The 26,743-nt window shown below is 39.1% G+C and overlaps 1 protein-coding gene and 1 long non-coding RNA gene across 2 annotated transcripts in view; one reads left to right on the plus strand and one right to left on the minus strand.

Annotated features, from left to right (window-relative positions):
• Nucleotides 1-15,293, plus strand: part of LOC101286474 (zinc finger protein 709) — a 28,783-nt gene extending 13,490 nt beyond the window's left edge. Inside the window, 4 exon segments of the mRNA XM_033401346.2 lie at nucleotides 8,465-8,591; nucleotides 9,512-9,572; nucleotides 9,944-11,420; nucleotides 11,423-15,293. Of these exon segments, the coding sequence (XP_033257237.2) occupies nucleotides 8,465-8,591; nucleotides 9,512-9,572; nucleotides 9,944-11,420; nucleotides 11,423-11,542 (1,785 nt within the window). The 3' untranslated portion in view covers nucleotides 11,543-15,293.
• A 909-nt stretch (nucleotides 15,294-16,202) lies between these two features.
• The window catches only part of LOC117195733 (uncharacterized), a 58,264-nt gene continuing 47,723 nt past the window's right edge, over nucleotides 16,203-26,743 (minus strand). Inside the window, exons 2-3 of the long non-coding RNA XR_004475532.2 lie at nucleotides 21,452-21,584; nucleotides 16,203-19,413 (exon numbers count right to left, since the gene is read on the minus strand). This is a non-coding gene — a long non-coding RNA (uncharacterized LOC117195733). The remainder of the gene's footprint in view (nucleotides 19,414-21,451; nucleotides 21,585-26,743) is intronic.

Raw genomic sequence — 26,743 nt, forward strand, 5'->3', positions numbered from 1 at the left:
TATCTTTTTCCATCCCCTCACTTTCCGTCTGTATGTGTCCCTAGGTCTGAAGTGGGTCTCTTGTAGACAGCATATAAACGGGTCTTGTTTTCGTATCCATTCAGCCAGTCTGTGTCTTTTGGTTGGAGCATTTAATCCATTTACATTTAACGTAGTTATCGATATGTATGTTCCTATTACCATTTTCTTAATTGTGTTGGGTTTGTTATTGTAGGTCTTTTCCTTCTCTTGTGTTTCCTGCCTAGAGAAGTTCCTTTAACATTTGTTGTAAACCTGGTTTGGTGGTGCTGAATTCTCTTAGTTTTTGGTTGTCTGTAAAGGTTTTAATTTCTCTGTCTAGTCTGAATGAGATCCTTGCTTGGTTGAGTAATCTTGGTTGTAGGTTTCTCCCTTTCATCACTTTAAATACGTCCTGCCACTTCCTTCTGGCTTGCAGAGTTTCTGCTGAAAGATCAGCTGTTAACCTTATGGGGATTCCCTTGTATGTTATTTGTTGTTTTCCCTTGCTGCTTTTAATATTTTTTCTTTGTATTTAATTTTTGATCATTTGATTAATATGTGTCTTGGCATGTTTATCCTTGGATTTCTCTTGCATGGGACTCTCTCTGCTTCCTGGACTTGATTGACTATTTCCTTTCCCTTGTTAGGGAAGTTTTCAACTATAATGTCTTCAAATATTTTCTCAGTCCCTTTCTTTTTCTCTTCTTCTTTTGGGACCCCTATAATTTGAATGTTGATACATTTAATGTTGTCCTAGAGGTCTCTGAGACTGTCCTGAATTCTTCTCATTCTTTTTTCTTTATTCTGCTCTGCAGCAGTTGTTTACACTATTTTATCTTCCAGGTCACTTACCCTTTCTTCTGCCTCATTTATTCTGCTGTTGATTCTTTCCAGAGAATTCTTGATTTCATTTATTGTGGTGTTCATCGTTGTTTGTTTGCTCTTTAGTCCTTCTAGGTCCTTGTTAAGCATTTCTTGTATTTTCTTCATTCTATGTCCAAGATTTTTGGATCATCTTTTCTTTCATTACTCTGAATTCTTTTTCAGGTAGGCTGCCTATTTCCTCTTAATTTGTTTGGTCTGGTGTGTTTTTACCTTGCTTCTTCATCTGCTGCATATTTCTCTCTCTTCTCATTTTGTTTAACTTACTGTGTTTGGTGTCTCTTTTTTGCAGGCTACAGGTTTGTAGTTCATGTTGTTTTTGGTGTCTGCCCCCAGTGGGTAAGGTTGGTTCAGGGGCTTGTGTAGGCTTCCTGGTAGAGAAGACTGGTGCCTGTGTTCTGGTGGGAGGGGCTGTATCTTGTCTTTCTGGTGGGCAGGGCTGTGTCCAGTGGTGTGTTATGGGGTGTTTGTGAACTGAGCATGATTTTAGGCAGTCTTTCTACTAATGGGTCGGGTTGTGTTCCTGTCTTGCTAGTTGTTTGGCTTGGGGTGTCCAGCACTGGAGCTTGCTGGCCGTTGAGTGGAGCTGGGTCTTAGGGTTGAGACAGAGATCTCTGGAAGAGTTCTTGCTGATTGATATTACATGGGGCCAGGAGGTCTCTGGTGGTCCAGTGTACTGAACTCGGCTCTCCCACCTCAGAGGCTCAGGCCTGGCACCAGGCCGGAGCACCAAGACCCTGTCAGCCACCCGGCCAGGTACGTGGGGAGTTTCTTGCCCTCTGGAAAGTCTGAGGTCTTCTGCCAGCATTTAGTAGGTGTTCTGTAGGAGTTGTTCCACATGTAGATGTATTTTTGGTGTATTTGTGTGGAGGAAGGTGATCTCCACGTCTTATTTCTCCACCGTCTCTACTGGATATCTGTCTTATATTTTATTTTATTTTTTCTGTCTCATATTTTAAAAGCTCTTAGTTTCATTGATTTTTTTTTTTTACTCTCAGTCTTTTTCATTTATTTCCACTGTGATCTTTGTTATTTCCTTCATTTTATTAACTTTGGCATTTGTTTTTTCTTTTTTTTCTAGTTCCTTGAGGTGTAGTTAGGTTTTTTGAGATCTTTTTTGTTTCTTGATTTATCATTGTCACTATGAACTTCCCTCTTGGAAATGCTTTTGCTGCATCCTGTAAGTTTCAGTATGTTGCACAATAGTCCCCCTTTATCTGCAGTTTTGCTTTTTACAGTTTCAGTTACCTGCAGTCAACTGTGCTCTGAAAATATTAAATGGAAAATTACAGAAATAAACATTTTAAAAATACATTAAACATTTTTAAAAATAAAGTTTTGAATTGTGCATTGTCCTGAGGAGTGTGATAAAACTTTGTCCCATCCTGCTCCATGTTGCCTGGGATATGAATCATCCCTTTGTTCGTTGTATGCACACTGTGTGTACATGTGTATGTATAGGAAAAAACATTATATTTGTGGGGTTAAGTACTCTTCATGGTTTCAGGCATCCACTCAGTGTCTTGGAATGTATCCCTCACAGATAATGGGGTTCTACTATATTTCGAATTCATTTGTCTCAAGGTAATTTTTAAAATTTCTCTTTTGATTTCTTTAACCTATTGGTTGTTCAGTATCATGTTTAATCTCCACATGTGAATTTTCCAGTTTTCTTCTCATAATCGATTTCTAGTTATATTGCATTGTGGTCGGGAAAGATGCTTAATGTGACTTTAATGTTAAATTTATTAAGACTTGTTTTGTGGCCTAACATATACTGTCTCCTGGAGAATGTTCCATGTGCCCTTGAGAAGATTGTGTATTTTGTTGCTTTTGGACAGAATGACTGGCCTAATATGTCCCTGAAGGCAAGTGTTTCTTTATTGATTTTCTGTCTGAATGATGTATCCACTGATGAAATTGGGATATTAAAGTCCCTTTCTGTTATTGTATGGCTTTCTACTTCTCCCTTTAGATCTGTTAAATTTTGTTTTATATATTCAGATGTTTCTATTTTGAGTGCATAAGTGTTTACAAATGTTATATTCTCTTTTTGGATTTACCCCTTTATCATTATATAATGACCTTTTTTGTCCCTTATAACAGTCTTTGTTTTAAGTCTATTTTGACTGTTACAAGTATAGCTACCCCAGCTTTCTTCTGGTTTCCATTTGCATGGAATATTTTTTTTCCATTCTTTCAGTCTTTGTGTGCACTTTTATCTCAGGTGAGGTTTTTGTAGGCAGTATATAGGTGAGTCTTTTTTTTTTTTTAATCCATTCAGCCACTCTGTGTTTTGATGGGAGAATTTATTATTTCTTTTACATTTAAAGTAATTATTGATAGGTATGTCCTTATTGCTATTTTGTTCACTGTCTTCTGGCTGTTTTGTAATTCCTATTTTCCTGTCTTCTTCGCTTGCTTAGATTCCTGTCTTTTTTGGTATGGTTAGATTCCTTATCTTTATCTTTTGTGTATCTACCACAGGCATACCTCAGAGATATTGCAGGTTCAGTCCACTGCAATAAAGCAGTTATCACAATGAAGCAATTATCACATGAATTTTGGTTTCCTAGTGTATATAAATCTATGTTTACCTTATATCAAGGTCTATTAAGTGTATAATAGTATTATGTATAAAAAGTGTACATACCTTACTTTTAAAATACTTTAGAGCTAAAAAATACCAATCATCATCTGAGCCTTCAGTGAGTCATTGTAGAAACATCAAAGATCATGGATCACAGATCACCATAACAAATAGTATAATAATTTAATAATTTGAAAGGAGAAAGGGGAATCAAGATGACAGGGTAGGAGGCTGTGGAACTCACCTACCCCTACAAACACATCAAAAAAACTTCTACAGTTCTCACAGAAAATTAACTGGAACCTGGTAGAAGAACTTTTTTTTTTTTTGGCCCACACCACACAGCTTGAAGGATCTTAGTTCCCCAACCAGGAATCGAACCCACGCCCCCTACAGTGGAAGCGCAGTCTTAACCACTGGACCACTAGGGAGGTCCCCAGAAGAACTTCTGTACAACCAAAGCTGCAAGAAAGATCTCCATGTAACTGGGTAGGACAGAAAAAAAGACATCAGGTTGGGATCTGTGCCCCTGGGAGGGATCTGAAGGGAAGAGAAGGTCCACACGGGCAGCCCCTCACCTTGGGGAGCAAGCAGGTGGAGCCACAGTCTGTGTGTCCCAGTCCTGGCATCCTGCAGAGAGGAGACTAGCTCCCTTGGCTGCTTGGAGAACCACTAGGACAGTCAGAAGGGCTGGAGAGGCCAAGACACTACTCGCAAGGATTGTGCACATGCTGGCTTGTCAACAATCAGGGCAGAGAGAGCCTCGCCACTCCCCAGTCTGAATTGGGCAAATACCCTGGCCCTGCACACTCCACGCCACAGCCTGGTGGGAGATATGGGCCAACTGGGCCCTAAGGAAAGACTTGGTCTGGACACAAAGACCAAGGGTCTTGGGTGTGATCTTGGTGGGGCGGCTGGAAGCAACCATTGTCCTTGCGCACACAGAGTAGCACCCCAGGAATCCCGGGCAGACAGGCCCTGGGAGAGGACTCAGTCTAGCTATGCAGAGACAGCCCCGAGAGCCTGGGGTGTGATCCAGCAGGGCAGCAGCAGACATTGTCATGCATACAGGAACATGCAGCAGCTCATCTCTCGTTGCCCATAACTGGCGATTCCCTATGCACAGGGCAAATGAGAACACCCACATCAAAGTGGGTAGAAGCTGAGGCACAATCTTACCATAACCAACCCCCCCACACACATGGCACCCCACCTTCAGGAAGGCACTCAAAACTCCAAGCTTCTCCTTGAGGAGCAAAGGGTTTAGACCCCACACTTGGCACCCCAGCTTTTAAGAGTCACACATGAAGACAAGCCCCCCAAACATCTAGCCGCACAGCATGTGGGATCTTAGTTCCCTGATCAGGGATGGAACCCATGCCCCCTGCAGTGGAAGGGCAGAATCTTATAACCACTGGACCACCAGGGAAGCTCCAAAACATCTAGCTTTGAAAACCAGTGGGGCTTGTGTCCATGAGACCAACAAGGCTATAGGCTGAGAACAGTTCTTAAAGGGTCCTCTTTTCTAATGTTTCACCTGTTTATATCATTTTCAGACATAGCTTATTTTATTGCAATTCACTTTATTGCACTTTACGGGTAATGCATTTTTTGCAAGTTGAAGGTTGGTGTAACCCTGTGTGAAGCAAATCTATTGGCACCTTTTTTTCAATAGCATTTGCTCACTTTGTGTGTCTGTCACATTTTGGTAATTCTCACAATATTTCAAATTTTTGTTACATTTGTTATGGTGGTGTGTGATCAGTAATCTTTGATGTTACTGCCATCACTTGCTGAAGGCTCTGATGATGGTTAGCATTTTTTAGCAATAAAGTATTTTTAAATTAAGGTATGTACATTGTATTTTTATATAACTAACATAACATAACTAACATAACGTTAGTGCACACTTAACAGAGTACAGAATAGTATAAACATAACTTTACATGCACTGGCAAACCAAAAAATTCATGTGATTTGCTTTATTGTGGTAGTCTGGAACTGAACCCTCATTGTCTCCAAGGTATGCCTGTACCTTCTAATGAATTTCTTTTACTGTTTCTTGTAAAAACAGGTGTATTGATATCAGAGTTCCTCAATTTTTCTCAGAAAGTATTTCTCCGTCACTTTTTTTTCCTGAGATGCAGCAGTCCTAGAGATTTTTTTTTTATTACAAAGGCTTATTGGCTTTTTAATATTTTTTTATTGAAGTATAGTTTATTTATAGTGTGTGTTCATTTCAGGTATATGGCAAATTTATTCAGTTATTATATATATATTAAGTTATTTAATTTATATATGTAATTATTTTCCAGATTCTTTTCCCATATAGGTTATTACAAAATATTTTCCCTCACTTTTGAAGAATAATTTTGCTTGACACAGAGTTGTAGGATGGTGTTTTTTTACACTGTGCACTTTAAATATTTCATTCCATTCTCTTGCATAGTTGGGTTTTTTGTTGTTGTTGTTTTGTTTTATGGTATGTGAATGTTTACAGCACCTTTATTCATAATCACCAAAACCTGGAAACAACTCAAATGTCATCTGGTGAATGAATAAATTATAGTACATCTGTACAATGCAATCCTGCTCAGCAATAAAAAGTAATGAACTATTAATATATGCAACAACATGGATAAATCTTATATATATATTTATTGCTAAGTGAAAGAACCCAGATTCCAAAGGATAAATACAGTTTGATTCCAGTTATATGATATTTCTTACTTGCATAGTTTTTGAAAAGAGGTCTGATTTAATTCTTATCCTTAAGTAAAACTAAGGTTTGTTTTTTCCCTCTGGCTTCTTTCAGAATGTTCCCTTTGTCTTTGATTTTTCTCCAGTTGAAAATGCTGTGCTTGGCAGTGAAGTTTTTGGTGTTGTTTTTTTGTTTTTCATGTTTTGTGTTTTTCTTAGTTTCCTGGATCTGCAGTTTGCTGACTATCACTAATGTTAGGAAAATCTCAGTGATGATTGCTTCACTTATTTTTTTGTTCCTTTCTGCTTTTCTGTCAGGTATTCTCATTGTGTGTATTTTACACCTGCTGTCATTGTCCCAAAGTTCTTAGATGTTGTATTCTTTTTTGTCTTTGCATTAGGCCCTGGTGAAATAGTCTCTTCTGAGGATAGGCCTTGTTAAGAATAGCTGTTTTGGGGCTTCCCTGGTGGCACAGTGGTTGAGAGTCCGCCTGCTGATGCAGGGGACACGGGTTCTTGCCCCGGTCCAGGAAGATCCCACATGCAGCGGAGCGGCTGGGCCCGTGAGCCATGGCCACTGAGCCTGCGCGTCCAGAGCCTGTGCTCTGCAATGGGAGAGGCCACAACAGTGAGAGGCCCACGTACGGCAAAAAAAAAAAAAAAAAAAAGAAGAATAGCTGTTTCAAAATAGCTTCTTTCTGTCTTTCCAATTTTGGAAACTGGTTTGCTCTGTGTCTTCAGTTCTTTGTTTTTTTTCTTGTGAGGTTAGGAATGATAGTTTCTAAGTTCATTATACAATGAACAAGAAAAGAGAAGTTTCTGTCTCCAGTTTTTTATGTTTAACTGCTGACAGCTTTGAAGCCTCATCCCTCCTTCCTCCTCTTGTGACCCACATGTATCCATGATGATAGGAAAGCCTTAGTTTCCTTCCTTTGGCAGTGACAAGAGATTCAATTCATGCCTGCTCCTGCCCTTGTATGTGAACTCTCTCTTCAGTCCACCCACAACCTCAACTAAAAATTAAGTTCATGTACTTTTCCTTGCACTCTCAAGCCATTTCATGCCTTCTTGAGAGGCCTGCCTTACTCCTCAGAGACCTCAATTATGGAAGTAATAAACCCTTTTGTACACTATTGGCAGTGTGTGGTGTCATCAATTTACGTATTCCTATATTTAGGGCTGGGCTGGTATGCTTCTGTGCACCATATGGGAGTTCAGAAGTGAGAGATGTTGGGAGGATTGCCTCTGGAGTGGCTGGCCAGGAAACTTCCACCTGAAATTAGAGAATGGAGGTTTTACATTCTTCGGAGGAAAGCGCTGTGAATCCTTTATGCATTATATAATCATGGGCAGATTCACCATCAGACCTTTATGGAGTGTAGTGAATTCCTGTGCAAAATGCAGCTCTTAACCTGTTCCTCAAGGTTATTTAGCAAGGGCTTTGACCAAAAAGAAATCTTTTGGCACTTTATCATTTCATTATGTGTGCTAAAAACTGGCGAGAAGCAGCTCTGAGGCTCATTGTGTATAGGGTTTTGTTGAGGTCTAAGTAGTTTTGTCTTTTTAGCATGTCATATCATGTGAAGTTGTCTGAGCCTTAACTTCTGAATAACTTCCTAGCTCCATGAATGGGACAGAGAGAGGATGGAGAAACTGAGTCTGCAATAAATTTTACACAAGCTAAAAGTACTACTTCTTTACAAGAATATTTTAATCTAGCCAATTGCACCTGGCTATTTCTAATCACCTGGAGTAATTCTCAGGCCAGTATGGCAAACTGATCCTTTTCACAAGTTGGATTTCCACAGGCCTCCTGGAGTGTCATGTTTGGTGATGGCAATAGAAGAAAAAGCTTCCAGTTCTTCACTGTGTCTTATTCCTTTAAAACTCCTGCATATTTGACCTCATACATCAGTGGAGTGTACAGAGTTAAATGGTGTGTAATAACAAGGAGATGAGTTTTTTTCCACAAGAGATTGATGTGTTTAAAATGATATTTGATTCATTTGTGTAGCATTTCTCTCATTTCTCCAAGGTGCTCTAGACCCTGACATCAGAGAGCAATAACATTTAAAGTGATCACAGTGAAAATGAATAAATAATTTGCACGTGTTCATTATGCTGTTAAATTCATGAAGAAGTAAGGACATAGAGTCAGTTTCTGATGACCAAGACATAAAATAAATGTTTGAAGGTGACAGAATCATATGTAATCTTCCTATAAATTGAGTATAAATCCCCAGTTCTGTCAGATTCACACATCTTACTGGAAACATATTTGGGATGTTTTAGGACTCAGTGACCTTCGAGGATGTGGCTGTGAACTTCACCCAGGAGGAGTGGGCTTTACTGAATCCTTCGCAGAAGAAACTTTACAGAGATGTGATGCAGGAAACCTTGAGGAACCTGGCCTCAATAGGTAAGCATGACAACATTCCTTCACTTCTTCAGTTAGAGAACAAGTATTTCTTGCCCATCAACACTGTTCCAAGATGTGGAATATGGAAAAGGAATACAGTAGTCCCCCCTTATCTGCAGGGGATACATTCCAAGACCACCAGTGGATGCCTGAAACTGCAGATAGTACTGAATCCTATACATACCTATGATAATAAATTTAATTTAGAAATTTGGTGCGCAGTAAGAGATTGATAATGATAACTAAGAACAGAACACGTACCATAGACATGAACTTAACATGCATAAGTGTTAAGTGTCCATAACTTTTGCAGTTTGAGATGAGACAGCAAAACTAAGAATTTCTTTTTCCTTCTTCAAAATTTCATGATAGAAGTTTCATCTTTCCTATATATCTTAGCAACATCACTGTATGATTTCTTTCTTCCCTTAAATCAAGAACTTTCATTTTTTCACTTAAAGGGAGTACTTTATAACTTTTCTTTGGCATATCCTAATTACCAATATCATTATTCTTGCGCTTTGGGGCCATAATTAATTAAAATAAGGATTACTTGAACACAAGCACTGCAGTACCACCACAGTGATCTGAAAACTGAGATGGCTACTAAGTGACTGATGGGCAGGTAGCATATACAGCATGGATACACTGAACAAAGGGATGATTCATATCCTGGACAGGACAGAGCAGGACGTTGCAAGATTTCATCATACCACTTGGAAGGGTGCACAGTTTAATATTTTCAGACTGCAATTGACCGTAGGCAACTGACACCACAGAAAGCAAAACTGTGGGTAAGGGGGGACTGCTGTACATTGGTAAATAAACTAAGCATGGTCACAGCTCATTGTGGACCTAGAATCTAATATTTTTCTATAATTTCCAATAATTTGCATTATTTTTCTGGGTCTGCATTTTAGGAAAAAAATGGGACAATCATAACATTGAAGATTGGTACAAAACCCAAGGGAGAAGACTAAGGTGAGTCACATACAGTAGATAGCAGTGTGCCACATGAGAATCCTGGTATGTCATAAACTTTTTAAAATAAATGAAAAAACAACCCCAGCTTCAAAGTTATCCTTAAATTTTTTTCACCAAAAACATTTACTTAAACATGACATAGATGTCCAGTGTTTTTGGAAACAATATTAAGAAACCCAATATATTAATATTACTGTTTTCATAATAGCTATGTCAAGTCCTCTTACAGAGCTTTCAGTATAAATCACCCTCAAAAAGTTCAGAAAGGGCAAAAAACCTTCACTTTTGCTATAAAATATAATTCTAATACCCTACTAATAAATGTGAAATTGGTAAAGAAATCATTAATAATTTCTCATTTTTTACAGAAGTCATATGGTAGAAAAACTCTGTGAAAGCAAAGAAGGTAATCAAGATAGAGAAACTGTCAGCCAGATTCCAAGTCTTAATCTGAACCAGGAAACTCTTTCTGGAGTAAAACCATGTGAATGTAATGTGTGTGGGAAAGTCTTCATGCGTCATTCATTCCTTAATAGACACATCAGATCTCACAGTGGACACAAACCATATGAGTATCATGAAGATGAGGAGAAGCCATATAAATGCAAGGAATGTGGGAAAGCCTTCAGTTACCGCAAATCTGTTCACAGACATGAAAGGACTCACACTGGAGAGAAACCCTATGAATGTAAGGAATGTGGTAAAGCCTTCACATGGCTCACAACCTTTCGAAGACACATGATAACACACACTGGAGAAGGACCCTATAAATGTAAGGAATGTGGAAAAGCCTTTAGTTGTTCCACTTCATTTCGAGCACATGAAAGAACTCACACAGGAGAGAAACCCTTCGTATGTAAACAGTGTGGTAAATCCCTCAGGTCTCCTCTAGGTTTGCGAATACATGAAAGAAGTCACACTGGAGAAAAACCCTATGAATGTAAGCAGTGTGGTAAAGCCCTCAGTTGTCCCAGTTCCTTTCGAAGACATGAAAGGATTCACACTGCAGAGAAACAATATGAATGTAAACAATGTGAGAAAACCTTCAGTTCTCCTCTAGGTTTGCAAATACATGAAAGAATTCACACTGGAGAGAAACCCTATGAATGTAAGGAATGTGGTAAAGCCTTCATATCTCTTTCAAGCATTCGTACACACATGATAACACACACTGGAGATGGACCTTATAAATGTAAGGAATGTGGGAAAGCCTTCATTTGTCCCAGTTCGTTTCGATCACATGAAAGGACTCACACTGGAGAAAAACCATATGAATGTAAACAGTGTGGTAAAACTTTCAGTTGGCCCAGTTCCTTTCGAATACATGAAAGAACTCACACTGGAGAGAAACCCTATGAATGTGCAGAATGTGGGAAAACCTTCATTTATCGCACAACCTTTCAAGGACATGTGAGAAAGCACACTGGAGAGAAACCCTATAAATGTAAAGAATGTGGGAAAGCCTTCATTTCTCCCTCAAGTGTTCGAACACACATGATAATGCACACTGGAGATGGACCTTATAAGTGTAAGGAATGTGGAAAAGCATTCAATTTTCCCAGTTCATTTCGAATACATCAAAGAACTCACACAGGAGAGAAACCCTACGAATGTAAGCAATGTGGCAGAGCCTTCAGTTGTTACACATCCTTTCGAACACATGAAAAAACTCACACTGGAGAGAAACCTTATGAATGTACAGAATGTGGGAAAGCCTTCATTTATCGCACTACCTTTCGAGGGCACATGAGAATACACACTGGTGAGAAACCCTACAAATGTAGAGAATGTGGGAAAGCCTTCAGTCGACCCAATTCCTTTCGAAGGCATGAAAGATCTCATACTTAATAGAAACCTCTCTTGAATGTAAGCAATGTGGGGAAGACATCAGTTGGCCTTCATTCTTACATGTGAAAACTCCCACTGGAAAGAAACCCTGTATGTGTAAGAAATCTGAGAAAGCCTGATACAACTTAATCCATGTATAATGTTCCAGAAAAAAATGACATGAAAGAATAATTTTTAGAGTTATATTGTCTTTATCAGTGCCTCATTCTTAAAGGGGACCTCTCGACTGGATATTTACTACTTACACGTTCAAAAATGAACACTGAAGTGAGAGAATTCTGTAAGTACTCTGTAAGCAATACTACATAATGATTAACAGGTATTGTTTTGTCCTTAAATCAATTAACATTTTTCTCTTTTCATTTTGAAGCCTGTTTGTTCCATGGTTGAATTGACATGTATTTCTAATATGCAGGTTGGTTTAATTTTTATGTTTTGATTGTTTTGTGTGGGGCTATTGATAAATGACATTTTGGTATTTGTTGGGATTTTCTTACTGGCCTCCTGTAGTGCCAGGTATTGGATATTCCTTACCCATATATAGTCCATCCTTCTTATGAGAAAATCTACTCTTGTTTTGGCTAGAAGAGCCTTATTTCATTTTCCTTGCTAGTAAAAGATGGCATAAATTTGTAAATATCATAGTGTATATAGTCTCATGTGAATTTCTATGTTTTGCCCTTTGCTCTTCCAGCTAGGATTTGAATAATAAAGAGTTTGCATTAACACATTATTGACCAGGGGATTTTTGCAGAAACTAACACCTGTGGCCGGCAATTTGTTACATAAATGAATATTGAAACATCCACGTTTGAGTAAATATCAACAACTTTTTTTGCACTTAATGTATTTATTTGAAACTTTGTACATGTCTTACTAAAGCATTCTAATATTTCTTTAGAGTGTCATAGGTGTATAGCAACACCTCTGTGCAGGGGAACAGAACGTCTATTACAAACATACTGTGTTTCACTGCACTTTCCCCTAGAAGAGCAGGCTTTCTGGCGGCATTTTTTTTGGTCCTATGGGTATTATTTCCTCTAGAATATGTTCTTTTATTTTACTTGATAGTCAACAAGGTGGATCTTAGCGGGGTACTCTTTCAGTCTGTATGTGTCCCTAGATCTGAAGTGGGTCTCTTGTAGACAGCATATATATGGGTCGTTTTTGTATCTATTCAGCCAATCTATGCCATTCGATTGGAGTATTTAATCCATTTACATTTAAGGTTAATTATCAGTATGTATGTCCTTATTGCCATTTTGTTAAATGTTTTGGATTTGTTTTTGTAGGTCTTTTTTCTTCCTTCCCTCTTTTATTCTCTTCTCTTGTGATTTGATGACTATCATTAGTGTTGTGTTTGGATTCTATTTTCTTTCTTGTTTGTATATCTATTATAGATTTTGAGGTTTTGATATAGTAGTCTATGTATATATATATATATATATATACACACACACACATATCTATAGTGCCATATATATGTATGTAGCATGTATATATATGTGTATATGTATACATATATATGTTTTAAGTTGCTGATCTCAATTTCAAATGCATTTCAAATATCCTGCATTTGTACTCTCCTCCTCTCATGATTACTGGTTTAGATTTCATATTTGTGTGTGGATGACTTCCTACTTTTATTCTATGTTTGCCTTTACTGGAGAGCTTTCCCATTTCATAATTTCCTTGTTTCTAGTTATGGCCTTTTCCTTTCCTCTTAGAGAAGTTCCTTTAGCATTTGTTGTAAAACTGATTTGGTGTTACTGAATTCTTTAGCTTTTGCTTGTCTCTAAAACTTTTGATTTCTCTGTCAAATCTGAATGAGAGCCTTGCTGGGTAGAGTATTCTTGGTTGTAGATTCTTCCCTTTCATCACTTTAAATATATCATGCCACTCCTTTCTGTCCTGCAGAGTTTCTGCTGAAAAATCAGCTGATAATTTTATGGGAATACTCTTGTATGTCATTTGTTGCTTTTCTCTTGTTGCTTTTAATATTTTCACTTTATTTTTACTTTTTGTCAATTTGATTGCTATGTGTCTCAGCATGTTCCTCCCTGGGTTAATCCTGTATGGGACTCTCTGTGCTTCCTGAACTTGGGTGACTGTTTCCTTACCTGTGTTACGGAAGTTTTCAGCTATTATCTCTTCAAGTATTTTCTCAGACCCTATCTGTCTCTCTTCTCCTTCTGGGACCACTATAATGTGAATGTTGGTGTTTAACATTGTCTCAGAAGTCTCTTAAACTGTCCTCATTTCTTTGCATTCTTTTTTCTTTATTCTGTTCCATGGCAGTGATTTCCACCACTCTGTCTTCCAGCTCACTTATCTGTCCTTCTGCCTCATTAATTCTGCTGTCGATTCCTTCTAGTGTATTTTTCGTTTCAGTTCTTATATTCTTCAACTCTGATTGTTCTTTATGTTTTCTCTTTGTTGAAAACTTCTTGTAACTTGTCACTCTGTGCATCCATTCTTCTCCCAAGTTCTTGGATCATCTTTACGATCATTACTCTGACACTTTCTCAGGTAGATTGCTTATCTACATGTCACTTCGTTTTTCTTCAGGGTTTTATCTTGTTCCTTTGTTTGGAACACATTCCTGTGCTCTCTCATTTTGTCTAAATTTCTACTTGTATGTTTATGTATGTGGAAGGTTAGTTATGCTTCTCAACCTTGGAGAAGTGGTCCTCTGTAGGGGATGTCATATATATCCAGCAGTACACTACCTTCTCATCACCCAAGGTCCAGGGACCATCTGGTCCCAAGATTGGTTCTGAACTGTTTGTGAACTCAGTTCCACAGGCTGCAGGACTATAGTTTTCTTGCTTCTTGTATCTGTCCCCCAATGAGTGAGGCTGGTCTAGAGGCTTGTGCAGGCTTCCTGGTGGAAGTGGCTGGTGCCTGTCCACTGATAGTTGGAGCTGGTTCTTGACCACCTGGTGGATAGGGCCATGTCAAGCAGCATGTCTAGAGGTGGCTGTGGGCTTAGGAAGTCTTTAGGCAGCCTGTCTGCTGATGGGTGGGGTTGTGTTTGCACCCTTTTTTTGTTTGGCCTAAGGCATTCCAACACTGGAGCCTACAGACTGTTGGAGGGGCCAGGTCTTGGTGCCAAGTACCAAAGATGTCTGCCTCCAGCCAGAATTCACATAGATGAATGCTCCCTGCTATGTCTACCACCAGCTTCTATGACCCCAGAGAGAGCCACAGCTGGCCCCTATCTCCCCAGGAGACCCTCCAATACCAACTAGGTCTGGTCCAGGCTCCTATGAAGTCACTGCTTTTGCCCTGGGTCCTTGTGCATGCAAGACCTTGTGTGTGCCCTTCAAGAGTGGAGTCCTGTGGAGCTTCAGCCATCAAGACCCACTGGCCTTCAAAAGCTAAATGCTCTGGGTGCTCCTCCTCCCATTGCCAGACACTCAGGCCGGGAGCCTGACATGGAGCTCAGAACCCTCACTCCTATAGGAGAACTTCTGCAATATAATTATTCTCCAGTTTGTTGGTTGCACACTTGTGGGGTTTGGGACTTGATTATATTGCAAGTGTGCCCCTCCTACCATCTCACTGTGGTTTCTTCTTTGTCTTTGGATGTAGAATATCTTTTTGGTAGGCTCTGGTCTTTTTTATTGATGGTTGTTCCACCACTAGTTGTGATTTTGGTGTTCTCGTGAGAGGAGGTGAGCTCAAGGTTCCTCTACTCCACCATCTTGTCTTGACCACCATTTAAATCTTCAATCTTCCACCCCAAGTGTTTCCATCTTCTTTTTCTTGTCCTGTCAGGAATACCTAGCCTCTTAATAGTTCTATAAACATATAGAATATTTGTAACATGTTGATAATTAAACCAGAATTGGGATGTACATGCCAAAACTGCCCAGTTGTTTGTGTGGTCACTTCTAAAGAACTGTTCTGCTTCATCCTCGATCTGACTAGCAGCCAAGCTGCCAAAGGGCAAGAGCAATGACCCTACCAGGACACTCAAACCCTGGCTGAGAAAATAGGTGTCTACCATATTTTTCTTGTTGATGTTTTAATCACTTTAACCCTGCTAGTCTTCTCACCTCCATCACCAATGAAGTCAGTTTCTCATGGCTCACCAAAGATTCTTATTTAAAAGGCAATAATGGCAAATATTGTTCTCCCTATGCTACAGCAACTTCCATTGATACTGCTGAGGCAGCACCTTTACCTATGACTACTTTTCCCAAAGAGGCTGAATTATGTACTCTGATATGGTTTTGTACTTCAGCCAAGGACAAAACTGCCAATGTCTATATTGATAGTACATAAGCTTTTGGAGTGGCTCATGATTTTGGAAAGTTTTAGAAGCAATGTGGCTCCTTACTTCCAGGGAAAATAAAATTTTAAATGGCCCCTATGTTCAGGAATTATTGGATGCAACACTTCAAACTGACACTTCAGCTATTATTAATATTTCAGGTCATCCTAAACTTGACTCTCTGAAAGCTAGGGAAATCACCTTGCTGACATTTCCACAAGGAATGCTGCCCTTTAAGGACCCAACAGCAGCCAAAACTCTCATGGTCCAAAGGGATATTTCTCTAAATTACAACACAGAAAATCTCACTAGAGAAGCCCAGCAGTGATCCTCAGAAAAGGAAAAGCAAGATGGAAATTCAACAACTGTTGGTTTGATAAAAGAGAAAACTAGGTTTGGACCTAACACTCTAAAATTCTCATTCCTCACCCCTATGCCTGCATTAAACCATAGGTTTATTGACAAGATAACAATGTTCATGAATCAATATTTGTGGGGAAGCTTGTTCATACTGTTTCCTGATTTTTTAAACTGATTAATTAACCATTTGAGGTCTGGCACATGAATTTCATACAACTTCCCCAGTCTTGTGGATATAAATATGTTTTAGTCATGGCCTGTTCAACACTGAACTGAAGCCTTCCCTTGCAGGCAGGTTACTCCCTCTTTTGTGGCTTAAAACCATTAGGAAAAGATTGTCCCCACCTGGGAAACTCTTCTCTAACTGCATAAAGGACAAAGAATCCTTTTTAGTGGTCAAGTACTTCAACACATCTGTGCTGTTTGGTCAGTTTTACAAGACTGTCACTGCACTTACTACCCTCATTCCTCTGGTTTAGGTGAAGGCATGAAGTCCCAATTGGAAAAAATTGTAGAGGCCCTCCAAATAACTTGGCCAAAAGCATTGCTATAAATTCTCCTCTTGGAACTCATAAATGCTCATTGTTTGAGATAGCCACAGGATACCCAATGCACTTGACTCTTGTCTCTTTTGACCCACAACTGCTAAATGGAGAGGTACTCCAATATTGTGAAGTCCTAATTTCTTCTACTAAAAGTAAGCATGTTTTGGTAAAGTGATCTTTTCACAGTGCACTCATGGGAGACAAAGGTCTTAAGCCTCACACTTGCAACCTGGATATTTGGGGATTTTAGAAATGAAATCTCCAGAACAGGGGTGCGCAACCCCCGGGCCACAGACCAGTACCGGTCCGCAGCCTGTTAGGAACCAGGCCAAACAGCAGGAGGTGAGCGGCGGGTGGGCGAGCAAGCGAAGCTTCATCTGCCGCTCCCCATCACTCGCATTACCGCCTGAACCATCCCCCTGCCCCCGATCCGTCTGTGGAAAAATTGTCTTCCATGAAACGGTCCCTGGTGCCAAAAAAGTTGGGGACAGCTGCTCCAGAAGGACTATCTTCAAACTCGCTTGTAAGGCCTCTATCAGGTACTGATAACCAACCTTTGTGTCACCAAATTTCAGGAAATAGACTCTTGGATTCACAAACACACCTAAAGAAAGCACGAAACTTTGACTCAAACTGACAGCCATCTGTTGACCTGAAAGTAAAGATTTCCCAGAACTGAAGCAGCTGACATCTGATGAGATAGCTTTCCCAAGATATATAGACCAGGTCTGTTGGAAGTTCCTCTTTGATGATGACACAATGCTAAAGATGATCACCAATCTCTGTAATCTTGTTAACTTAGGGACTTCACATAATAAGTACTTCAGCGTTCTCCTTCTTACAACTCCCTGTGATTCAGATGTGAATGTCAATAGGTTTCAAATCTGTGCAATTTCCATTTGATGTAGGACAGTACATCCAGGAATGTCCTTCTTTGTATTGAGGGATAAAAAGTCACTGGAACCAGAAAACCTGACTCTCAATCAGTGATGCTTTCAGAGAACAATCTTGATCAAAAGGGAGAAATTGTCAAGAAATAATAAAAGGAAATCTCACTTAAGATAGTCTGGATGTCAGACAGGGAAGCTTTTCACACCTATAACAATAACAGAGCCCAAAACGAAAAAGACTTCCTCTTCCTTCCTTCAAGAGCTCAGCCAATAAGAAACTGTCACAACTTACCCAATGAAAAGCTACTGTACTTCAAACTCTTAATTTTTCCAGTGGACTCTGTTTACTAGAGCTATCTCAACTTCATTTGCCCCTATTTAAAACAGCTCTCTCCATTTTTTGTGGGGGACATGCACATGTCTCACCATGGTTGCAAATCTGGAAATGCAGTTACTTCTTGATCTTGACTAACCTCATGTTTGCTAAAGAAACAACTAGTCATCTATTTGTTTTATGTCAACAGAATATAAAGCAAACTAGTATTTGTGAGGGAAACAAGAATAAATTACCTTATTGGTTTCATGAAACCAATTGAAACTATATACAAAAATTTTATCATTGTGGCTGTGTCAGTTTGGTCCAACACTCACTGCTTATTTTAATATCACAGTCACTATTGTATCATACTCATTGCCAGGGCGAATTAATTTATCACATCAACTACCATATCCCAGTTTTCGTTTCATTTTTATTATCACTTGATTTTTTCTCTCATTGTTCCTACGCTAATCAAGAGTGTACCAATTAAGAGTGGATATCTAAGTGAAATAGAAACTATAGGCTTCCTAGATAAATATTTAATTAATGGGATCAAGTGAAGCACCTAAAAGACCTTAATGTACTTTTAGGCTACTTCCATCAAGTTTTTGCATTCTTTGTGACTTTGGATTTACATTTAAATCATTTAAATTATTTTATACATCAGGAAATTTGAGTTCTCATTGTTTGGAATTGTTAGAAAAACCTATGAATTAGTAGGGACTATTATGTAAAAATTGACTAATTTTTGTCCATCTGTTTTGGCAATATAGAGAGAATACTTGATTTTATTTCAGTTGCTATGAAATAAGAAGATGGTGAAAATAGTGTCAGCTCAGGGGAAGACATTATCTTAGTTGACTTCTCAGAGTATCCCCAGGTTGAGTTCATCCTTTCTTTGTTTCTGGGTTCTACGTGATGACACTCACAGGCAACGCAGCCATCATCTTAATTTCCCTCCTGGATAGCAGGCTCCACACCCCAATGTACTTCTTCTTCCCAAACCTCTCAATTTTGGACATGCATTTTACTAACTGCGTTGTTCCTCAAATAATGGTAAGCTTGTGGAGAAGTTAAGAATATCAGCTACATAAGCTGCATTGTTCAGTATTCTGTGGCTTTGGCTTTTGGCTCCATGGAGTGTGTGCTTTTTACTGTATTGGTTGTTGACCATTATGTTGTCATCTGCTGGTCCCTCCACTCTGCTACAATCATGCACCAACAGATCTGTCACCTTCTTGCAGCCATGTCCTTGTTTACAGGGCTTGCCAACTCTCTCCTTCAGGCTTCACTGTCCATTGTTTGGCCTCTATGTGACCACTGCTGTGTGGATTATTTTCTTTTTGATGTCCTGGTCATCATCAAGCTCCTTGTGGACACTGATCCAACTGAATTGAAGATGTTATGTTAATCACTCACTAATCACTCATTGAATATCCTTATTATTCTAGCCTGCATCATCATTACTTCCTATGCCTGAACAACCATGTATGTTGTGAGAATGCCCTCTGCTGGCACATAAACACTGGAACTTGTGCATCCCACCTGAGGGTCATCTTACTGTTCCCTAGAACCATCATGTTCATGTATATTCAGCCTAAAAGAGAGGAGAAAGGAGAAAAATAATACTTGCTTATACTTAATAATAATACTTAATAATAACGGCTGAAAATGTTCTAATTTGGTAAAAGATATGAATCTCCATACCTAAAGGGTCAACGGATTCTAATTAGGATAAACTAGGAAATCAAAGCCAGGACATATTATCATCAGTCAAAATACAAAGACAAAAGCAGAATCTTGAAGCAGCAAGTGAAAAACTAATTGTCACGTATAATAGTTCATCAATACGATTAGCAGCTTATTTCTCATTAGCAATGACAAAGGACAGGATGCACTGAAAAGCCTGATTTAAATGCCATATTTAAAGTACTAAGAGAAAAAAATATGTCAAACCGGGCTCTACATCTAGTAAAACTATCTTTAAATATGAATGATAAAGATGTTCCACAGATAAGCAAAAGTGAGGGAGATAATTATTAGCAGATCTGACTGACAAGAATTGCTAAAGGGAACCCTGCAAGCTGAAAAAAATGTCACTTGAGAACTACTCAGTGTCATGAAGAATAAATGCTGGTAAAGGAAACTATGTAGATAAATATAAAAGCCAGTATGATTGTATTTAGGTTCGTAGGTTCTCTTTTTTTCCTATACTATTTAAAAGTCAAATGAGTAAAACTTTAACATAAATCTATGTTAATAGACACAAGTATATAGAGTTGGGACAGTAAAAATATAAAGGATATATGTTTAATACATAGGGTTTTTTTTTAACATCTTTATTGGAGTATAATTGCTTTACAATGTTGTGTTAGTTTATGCTGTATAACAAAATGAATCAGCTATACGTATACATATATCCCCTCCCTCTTGCGTCTCCCTCCCACCCTCCTTTTCCCACCCCTCTAGGCGGTCACAGTCACAAAGCACCAAGCTGATCCTGTGCTATGCGGCTGCTTCCCACTAGAAACATAGAAACTATGTTGATATTAATTCAAACTAGATTATTCTAAGTTTAAGGTGTTAGTTTTGACCCTCAGGGTAGCCATTAAGAAAATAACTAAAATAAGTGAGAAGAGAATTAAATGGTACACTACTAAAATAAAAACAATTAATTTCCAATTAAAAGGCAGAGAGACACAATAATTAAAAAAAAAAACGTAATTTAACTACATAACATCTACAAGAAACACACTTTAGATCCAAGACACAAGTAGGATAAAAATGAGAGGATAGAAATAGCTTCTATATAAATAGTAAACAAAAGAATGCTGAGGTGGCAATCCTAATCTCAGACAATGTAGAAACTCAGGTGAATTTCTTAAATAAGACAAACTAGGAGATTGTATATTGACAAAAGGACCAATCCATCAACAATAGTTTGTGGTATTTGGTAGCTTATTCAGGGGAACAGTTAAAATACCCACTGTACAGGGCTTCCCTGGTGGCACAGTGGCTAAGAATCAGCCTGCCAATGCAGGGGACACGAGTTCGAGCCCTGGTCCGGGAAGATCCCACATGCCGCGGAGCAACTAAGCCCGCACGCCACAACTACTGAGCCTGCGCTCTAGAGCCCATGAGCCACAACTACTAAAGCCCACACACCTGGAGCCCGTGCTCCACGACAAGAGAAGCCACCGCAATGAGAAGCCCACGCACCGCAACGAAGAGTAGCCCCCGCTCGCCACAACTATAGAAAGCCCGCGTGCAGCAATGAAGACCCAACGCAGCCAAAAATAATATAATTAATTAATTAATTATTTTTTAAAATACCCACTGTACAGAGTGTACAAAGAGTGGCTTGTGCAGGATCCAAATCATTTGGTGATTTGGCAGACATCTGTACCAAAAAGGGTAGTGCTGGAGTCATTTACAATCTCCCAGAGAGGTTTGAAGTTGCCACTTGTGGAATCTACAGAGTTTGTTACAACATTTTCCTAGTATGTCACCAAGAGAAGTTCCAAGGTCATGTTTGTTTTCAATGCAAAGAGAACATTTTTCATTAATTGTCTTTATCTGGTCAAGGGCCGGTCCTTGAACTTCTATACAGGTGGTCTGGGTCCCAAATAACTCACCAGAAGAAAATAATGCAGTGATTATTTTTCAGTCTTGGATACCATAGCTTGTCATTCATCCATATTTTCTACTTTAGTCCACCAGGTGTTCAATCAGCAGGAATGAAGACCAGTTCTGGTTCTTTTGCTCTATCTAGATTTGATATAACCAACAGTCAGATTGATTAGTTAACCTGACCAGTGTTTAGTAAACAGGCATAAGGGAGCGTTTGGTTTGTGCTCAGCATGCTGAAAAAGTAAGGGTTAATAAGAGCAACACACAGTTTGAAAGAGTCTATAGTGGACCCGGAGATGGAAACAACCTAAGTGCCCATCATCAGATGAATGGATAAAGAAGATGTGGCACATATATACAATGGAATATTACTCAGCCATAAAAAGAAACGAAATTGAGTTATTTGTAGTGAGGTGGATGGACCTAGAGTCTGTCATACAGAGTGAAGTAAGTCAGAAAGAGAAAAACAAATACCGTATGCTAACACATATATATGGAATTTAAGGGAAAAAAATGTCATGAAGAACCTAGGGGTAAGACAGGAATAAAGACACAGACCTACTGGAGAACGGACTTGAGGATATGGGGAGGGGGAAGGGTGAGCTGTGACAAAGCGAGAGCGAGGCATGGACATATATACACTACCAAACGTAAGGTAGATAGCTAGTGGGAAGCAGCCGCATAGCACAGGGATATCAGCGCGGTGCTTTGTGACCGCCTGGAGGGGTGGGATAGGGAGGGTGGGAGGGAGGGAGACGCAAGAGGGAAGAGATATGGGAACATATGTATATGTATTCACTTTGTTTGTTGATTCACTTTGTTATAAAGCAGAAACTAACACATCATTGTAAAGCAATTATACCCCAATAAAGATGTTAAAAAAAAATAGTCTATAGTGGAGACCTAGAGAGTGAAGTAGGACAGTGAGAGACAAGTACTCTCCAGGCAGTTTTCTAATATATGATTAATAAATATGGGTACTGTGTTCATTATTCAGAAAAAGGTTGTTTGTTTGTTTGTTTTTTAATATGTACACCATGTTAGTCTACTGATGGAAAAGTTAATTTTTCTTCCATATAACATATACAGTCACTTCATATATCAATAGTAGCAATGCAAATTCATTTGCCTGTGTGGCCCAGACATTTACTGGGACATCTATTAAAGGTCCATCCAATTCAGAAGGATTTAAATCAGGCTGACTTTCCAGTAAGGAAAGCAGGAGGTGTTGGAACAGGGAAGAACAACCCTGACTCCATATTAGATCTATTCCTCTTTACTTTAAACTTTGTGCCTTGTTGCCTGTGCTTAGTCATGCTGGCTCTGCACCTTTTGAATGTTGCCTATAGCCTTAAGTATACAGGATAGTCTATTCTCAGGGCTCTAACCTTTAGGAGTCCATTCATACAGAGATAAAAAGTTGCAGAACAGAGAATAGCATTTGTCTTGTTGGGGGGGTTACAGGAACATCATGACCTGACTTACATGGACAGCTGCAAGAACAAAAGAGTTCAACACCAAGAAGTTTGCCACAACCAAACACACCCCTACCTCACCTTGCTTTTTTTTTTTTTTTTCCACCTTGCTTTTAAAAGTGCTTTGTTGAAACCTTCCAGAGAGTTTCGGTTTGTTTGGCCTCACTGTGCATTGGGCACATGAACTTGCATTCGGTAACAGTGTGAGGCTTTATCTGAGAGCAGGGAAATAAAAGCCCCTCCCATTACATTTTATAGCGGCATTAAATTTACATTAAAATCTCCACCAAGAAGTTTACTGGTGAACAGGTGGAAACTAGAATGGCCCAGTGCATGTTATGGGGGTGGGGAGCTAAAGATATTGGGGTGGACTGAAATATTGGCAATGAAATAGTCTACCCAGAGTTTCCAACTGCTTGAACAAAATCACAGGTAGAGGCAACTCCACTGAGCAGATGGTAGAGGACGTTGCACCAGTGTCAATTAAGAATCCAGTGCCTGATTCTGTGTTTTAGGTTTAATGATAAGCTATGGGGTGCAACAGAGGAACAGCTGACCCTGTCATTTGCGGGGGGAACTGTCCCTCAGAAGGAGAAAAATGAACCTACTGGCAGTCCTGGGGCACAAAGGGATTGCTTCTTAAACCTTTCTCTTAAATGCAGGACAATTTCTCTTATAACCTCCTGATTTCTTACAATATCTGCAGTTGTCTGGAGGCAAATAGGAAGAGGGCTTCAAATTATTCTCAGCTTTATGTTTTTGTTTCTCTAAATATTCAAGTTGTAAAGCAAGAATTGTGGCTATTAAACTTTTTTTCTACATTCCTAGAAGCTACTTTCAAAGAATTGAGTTGTATCCTCAATTACCACACTTGCAGTTATTTTGAATTTGCTGTCCAGTATCAGGGTGAAAAATTCTCACTGGAGCAGATATTAGTGTTTCCTGTGCTCTGGGCTTCTGTTTTCAATGCAGTTTTCTGCTAAAAATTTTGTATAAAACATTCAACAAAAGCTTCTGGTTTCTTTCCTTTTTTTTTTTGAATACATAATTCAACCTTAGACCAACTAAATTTATGGGCAAAGGCCTTTAATATTTTTCCTATCGAACCTTGAATATTAGCTTCTATTTAGGTCATTTCTACTTCGGTTGACTGGGAGAGGTGCTGGCCTCTCTGTTCCTCTCTGAAGGGGTTTTGTTTACCCAGAGTGTCATCTGGCCTACCTAATAGATACAGTATAATTGTGGGCTGGAAGAAAACCCTCTAGCAGTCAATTAAGGTCCCTATGATTGGGGTTGTGAATAACAACTAATCTTTCTAATTCTGCCCTGAATTGATTGGGTCTTCTGAGACTGGAGGTAAAACGTTTTATAATTTAAAGATCTGATGTTTTACAAGGGATCTGAAATTTTGGGGATGGGGTACAGTATACTTCTACAAAGGACATTGCATAGGAATGCCTGAAGCTGGCAGAGGCTGGTTAGCAAGACCTGGAAATTAGGAGTTATAAGGGACTGCAAAGTGAGCTTTATTGTGCTTCTCAAGTACTCAGTTGAATTCACTTCTGACTGTCAGCATTTACAAAATAATCTGTATTCCCCAGGACTAGAGGTCAACCCAATGTGCTCTCTGAAAAATCTTTTTAAAAAGAGAAATCAAAACAACCAGGTGAGTGCTTTATGGGAAGCTTGCAGGAGTTTTAAGATTTAGGAGAACTGGGTGAGGTGATAGAGCTGGGTTTTGAGGGATAGGTCATACCAGGATCCCAGAGGTCCAAATGATCTTATGGAGGCTAGGTGCAGGGAGCTGGGATTGAAGAGGAGTATAAAAGGGAAGAGAAGGGGAATTTACTTCAGATTTTTTTTTTAATTTGTTCTAAGTCTGGCTTCTGTTAATTCATTTTATTAAAGGATTCCCTAAGAATAGCATCATACCATTTTGTGTTCTCTTTTCAATTAGATCTTCCTGTAAATACCAGTATGAGAGTTGTTTATGATGAGGGGGACGTAGTGAAAGACTAGCATTGACATATATACACTACCAAATGTAAAATAGATAGCTAGTGGGAAGTAGCTGCAAAGCTCAGGAGATCAGTTCTGTGCTTTGTGACGACCTAGAGGGGTGGGATAAGGAGGGTGGGAGGGAGGCTCAAGAGGGAGGGGATATGGGGATATATGTATACATACAGCTGATTCACTTTGTTGTACAGCAGAAACTAACACAACATTGTAAAGCAATTATACTCCAATAAAACTGTGTAAAAAGAAAAGATTTTCAAACATAGAAGTTTTCCAGTTAAAACGATTCATTATCCTGTCACTGACGAATGGGATTTCCACTAGTATGTTTATTTCAATAATGACTCGATCCAGTAAGACTTCTTATGGAAAGACACAGAGGTAACTTTTTAGACTTAGAATAAATCTTTACCATATATAAAACAGGCATCCCTAATGTGGGTGCAGATGATGTCTCCCCCATGATCCAAAGGTCTACTCCCAATATAGTCTAAGACAGTAAAGACTTCTGTTGCACATGTGGTAAGGATGGTGTAATCAAATGTTGTCTCTGTTCTGTCATGACAATGTGAGATGCCTCCAGTCATAAATCTACTCATCTTTGGCACCAGGCAGTGCTACTGGAATGAGACTTTCTCAGCACAAAGCAATGAATGTTGAGACAAGAAATGCCTCTATAGACTAGGACCCCTTATGACAAATACCTGTGAAATCTGGCATTGCCACATGAAGAGAGAGATGCTTGTGATTTCCTGTCTCATGCCCCAGTCTATTTGGCTACCAAATAGATCCACCCCAATAAGTGCACATTTCAGAATGCAGTGACCAGATAGAATATTCTCACTGGTCATAAAGTCAAGCTCTCACAATATAGACCAAGATGGAAGGAATAAACTCTTCTGTTTTTTACATGAGGGACCCACAGCAACATTTGTCTAAACAAACACTAGTGGGTGACAACCATGAACTCACCAGTTTGTGAGGCTGGCTTGAACAGCAATTTTATAAAGAACCTATGCCTGCTATTCTGCCCTATGGTTCTTCCTCCTTAGGACAAATGACACAACACAGAGAGACAAAGAAAAGCAGAGACATTTTCTGGGAGGAAATGACCAATAAAAATGAAGATCACTCATTTACCATATTTTTATTTGAGTTGCTATGACAAAGGAGAAAGCTCCACACATATTTTCTCCTGCTAATCTAAGTTTATAGAGAAAAATGACTTTTATCAGTTTCACTTCCACTGGCATTTCCAGGCAGAGATCCAGAAGGCTAACCTGTTAACAACTTTTACCTTCTGCCAGCTTAAGTTTGTGGTCACAGTACCTCTCAATTCTGAAGCCCTAAGGGGAAGAGAGTGGGTCCAGCTAGTATCCTGGCAACTAAAACAACTGTTGGGAAGGAGGAAAAGTTGCCCTCACCCCTTCTTAGTTCTTTCAGACGGTTTAACAATTAAATTGACACCAGACAGATTAACAAAGAAATAAACAAATTTAATTTATATGAACAGAGGTCTCATAGAAATGAGACTTTTGAAGAGACTAAAGCAGCCACTCATATATCATTTTTAGAGAAAGAAACAATTATTTGTGAAGATTTAACAAAACAGAGGGGTTTGTGCTTCGGGCAGCAAACTTATGAAGAAGTAACAAACTTTGTTTACATAGCTTCCTTAGCCTAGAATTCCCAAATCTGGTGATAAGGATGCTTTCTATTATCCTGTTATACTGACAGTACCTTCACATGGGAGATCTGATTTCTTTCCTCTTCCAGGAGAGGGGGAGCAGAGAGTGCTTGTAAATA

The sequence above is a fragment of the Orcinus orca genome, chromosome 3 (genome assembly GCF_937001465.1).
Source record: "Orcinus orca chromosome 3, mOrcOrc1.1, whole genome shotgun sequence".
NCBI classification, from domain to species: Eukaryota; Metazoa; Chordata; class Mammalia; order Artiodactyla; family Delphinidae; genus Orcinus; species Orcinus orca.